This window comes from Coffea arabica, chromosome 5c, assembly GCF_036785885.1.
Source record: "Coffea arabica cultivar ET-39 chromosome 5c, Coffea Arabica ET-39 HiFi, whole genome shotgun sequence".
In the NCBI taxonomy this organism is placed as follows: domain Eukaryota; kingdom Viridiplantae; phylum Streptophyta; class Magnoliopsida; order Gentianales; family Rubiaceae; genus Coffea; species Coffea arabica.
In genome coordinates this window covers 40,936,953-40,939,833 of record NC_092319.1, presented here as the reverse complement: position 1 = coordinate 40,939,833, position 2,881 = coordinate 40,936,953, and the positions used below count along the sequence as shown (strand labels likewise).

Sequence of the window (2,881 nt, the reverse complement as noted above, 5' to 3'; positions counted from 1 at the left end):
TCTCCTCCCTAACGTTTTGTATACTGTAGTGTTTGCCAACCATGTTTGCAGTTTTCCTAGAGGTAGAGAGCTTCCTAGTTCCCACCCCAAGTCCCCCACCAGGCCAACATCTGTCATAGGTATCATGTGGAAAGACTTATAATAAATATGTTACCCGCAAGAAAAAGACTGCCAAGGTTCCCAATGAAGTTGAACCCCAATTAGAAATGGTCCTAAATTCCACAAACAAACCAACATTTTAATAAATATAAATACTGTAGACCGTCCTAACCCCAAGAGAATGAGTCAATTTGAGACATGACATTTTTTTATTCAGATTAAAAAACAAATTTTTGTGAAATGACCGAAATTTCCGTGGGGAAGAAAAATGACAAGATCAACAAGCTTCTTCTCAGAAACAGAGAGGCAATTTCACCAAGGACCCAAGGGTTCTAAAAAGCCGACCAGCAATAATTGTCTGTACATTGGCTGTCATCAATTGCTCACATCGCATCAACGTGAATTTTCTCTGCCCCTTTCACCCTGTATAAAACCCTCTTGTTCCCCTGAACCTCTCCAACCCCAAAAAAACTTATTATTTCCCTTTGCATCCAGATAAAACAGAGGCTTCAAGAAAACCATGGCAGCAAGGGCCAAGGTTAATGAGTTTCAAGATATGTTGCCAATGATGGCTGATAAGCTAGGAGGTGAGGGTCTGATAACAGAGCTGTGTAATGGGTTCCAGCTATTGATGGATAAAGATAAAGGGTTGATCACATTCGACAGTCTGAAGAAGAATTCTGCACTTCTGGGATTGCAAGAATTGAGGGATGACGATCTTTTGAGCATGCTTAAAGAAGGCGATCTTGATGGAGATGGAGCGCTTGATCAGATGGAATTTTGTGTGCTTATGTTCAGACTTAGCCCTGAGTTGATGCAAGAATCTGAGGCTTGGCTTGATCAGGCTCTTCGACAAGGCTTCAGGAGTACCCGTGGACAATGATGATCTTGGCAGAAGATTAATGGCAGAATTGGAGGCAGAAGACATATTTTTGAGGTTGAGATTTTATGTAACAGTTGTCTGCGGCAGCCTGCCGGGGTTACTGTTGTTTTGTTTCATTTGGCTATTTGTTCATGTGGTAATAGAATATTGGAGAAAGGCATAGTCAAACTCGAAACAATAATTGGGAATTTTAGTTGGTTTCTCAATTGTGCAGATCACAATTTATTGTGTTCTTGTTGAAGTATATTTTTTGTGCAAATCTGCTTTCAATATGGTGCAATTTTTTAGTATAGGATTATCAGTTCCATCAAGGATGAAATTGTAGTTAGCACATATTGTTGGGAAATAATGTAAAATAAACAAGTATTGAAAGTAAAGGAAATCCCAACCAAGAAGAAGTTTGCCAAAATGGACAGGTTTGATAGAGACTGCATATAGAATAATTCAACTTCGTTTTGATATCTTACCAGTTTGTAGCATATGGTGACTACACCTCTTTAGATCCCCTCCCTAGTATAAAACAAAGCAGGAGTAGTTATATTATAAAATCTATGGTATCGATTAAAAAAATTAGATACTAATAATATTTGTCAATTTAAGAGAAGAAAGGCGTTGAAAACCATTTTATTTTTGCTTTTTTTTTTTTTTATAGCAAGGATCCACAAAAGATGGGAATTAAGATGTGGGAAGAGGTTAGAAAAAAAATTTCTTAGCCAAATAGTGAAAATAATTTAAGGTACACACCAAGAGTATTCTACGATAGATTTTTTTCAATTCATTTTCATATCAAATCCAAGTCCCCATGAATCTGATTTCTTAGTGCCACTATCAAATCTCTACTTCAGCTATCTGATGAATGCATTTTGCCAATTACTACCAAATGCATTAACTCAAAAACATCGTTTCCAATTTGGATTACTATTTTTAGGAGTTTTTATAGAAAATATCCTATAGCGATTTCATGTATATAAAATAAAAAGTTAATTAAAAAATATATTTATAAAAAACATGAAAGTTTTTTGACAAAAAATCACAATCCAAACAAGACTTTGGAAAGATTGGTAAATGTTCAATTTTCAATTGCTAGAATGCTACTCCCTCCGTCCCACTTTGATAGTCTTGTTTTCCTTTTTCGTCTGTTCCAAATTGTAGTCCATTTTTCAATTGAATAATGTAGTTGTATTTTAATTTTTCTAAAATACCCTTATTTAATGTAAGTTGTTGTTACTATAAACCTATCCCATTTAACGAGAGTTGGTTCTTTTTTTACTATTAATTCAAGTTCCCATAAAGTTGTACTCTAATTAATGTGAGAGTATTTTAAAAAAATAGCTACCTAAATTGATTGTTCCAACAAAATTAATTATTTTTTATTAAACTGTGTGAAAAAAGAACTAGAACAATCAAAGTGGGACAGAGGGGGAAGTATAATATGTTTCCTGAGGTGTTTGTTGGTTTGTGTCATTGGTGGGCTTCATGCATTGAATACAAACAAATTGAACAACAAGCAGAGATCCGTATTTGATGGGCCCTGCTGGTTCAGCGTTGCTGATGACACCAGCTATTCAGCTCGACCGTCTTTGGATTCTTTTCCTGGGTTCGAGGAATGTTTGGCAGCCTCGAAATTGGAATTAAGATGTCCTGTTTTGTGGATAAGTCTTCCTTGGCAGGCTTTTATTTTAATTGACAAGCTGCTCTGCAGTTCATCCTTGAAGGGAGCTTCCTACTGATAAAGACATGTTTTTTTTCCTAATATAGGCCTTGTAATTGGTGACGTTAGTAAAACTTTGCTAGACCAAATTTGTGTTGATATAAATTGGGTTTCAAAAGAGGCTAATAATTTAGCACATAGTATAATTTTTTATGCAAAATCTGCCAATTATAGTAATTCTTGATGAA

The 2,881-nt window shown here is 35.4% G+C and overlaps 1 protein-coding gene across 1 annotated transcript; it reads left to right on the top strand.

Annotated features, from left to right (window-relative positions):
• The first annotated feature begins 385 nt into the window (after positions 1–385).
• On the top strand, positions 386–1,241 carry LOC113690993 (calcium-binding protein PBP1-like). Its single transcript, XM_027209159.2, has one exon. It carries the CDS (start codon positions 620–622, stop codon positions 980–982), a length of 363 nt encoding a protein of 120 aa, XP_027064960.1. The 5' UTR covers positions 386–619; the 3' UTR covers positions 983–1,241.
• The last annotated feature ends 1,640 nt before the right edge of the window (positions 1,242–2,881 follow it).

Bases quoted from the DNA above. Each gene is read 5' to 3' on its own strand.
- LOC113690993 (XM_027209159.2), top strand. From the start codon at position 620: ATGGCAGCAAGGGCCAAGGTTAATGAGTTTCAAGATATGTTGCCAATG.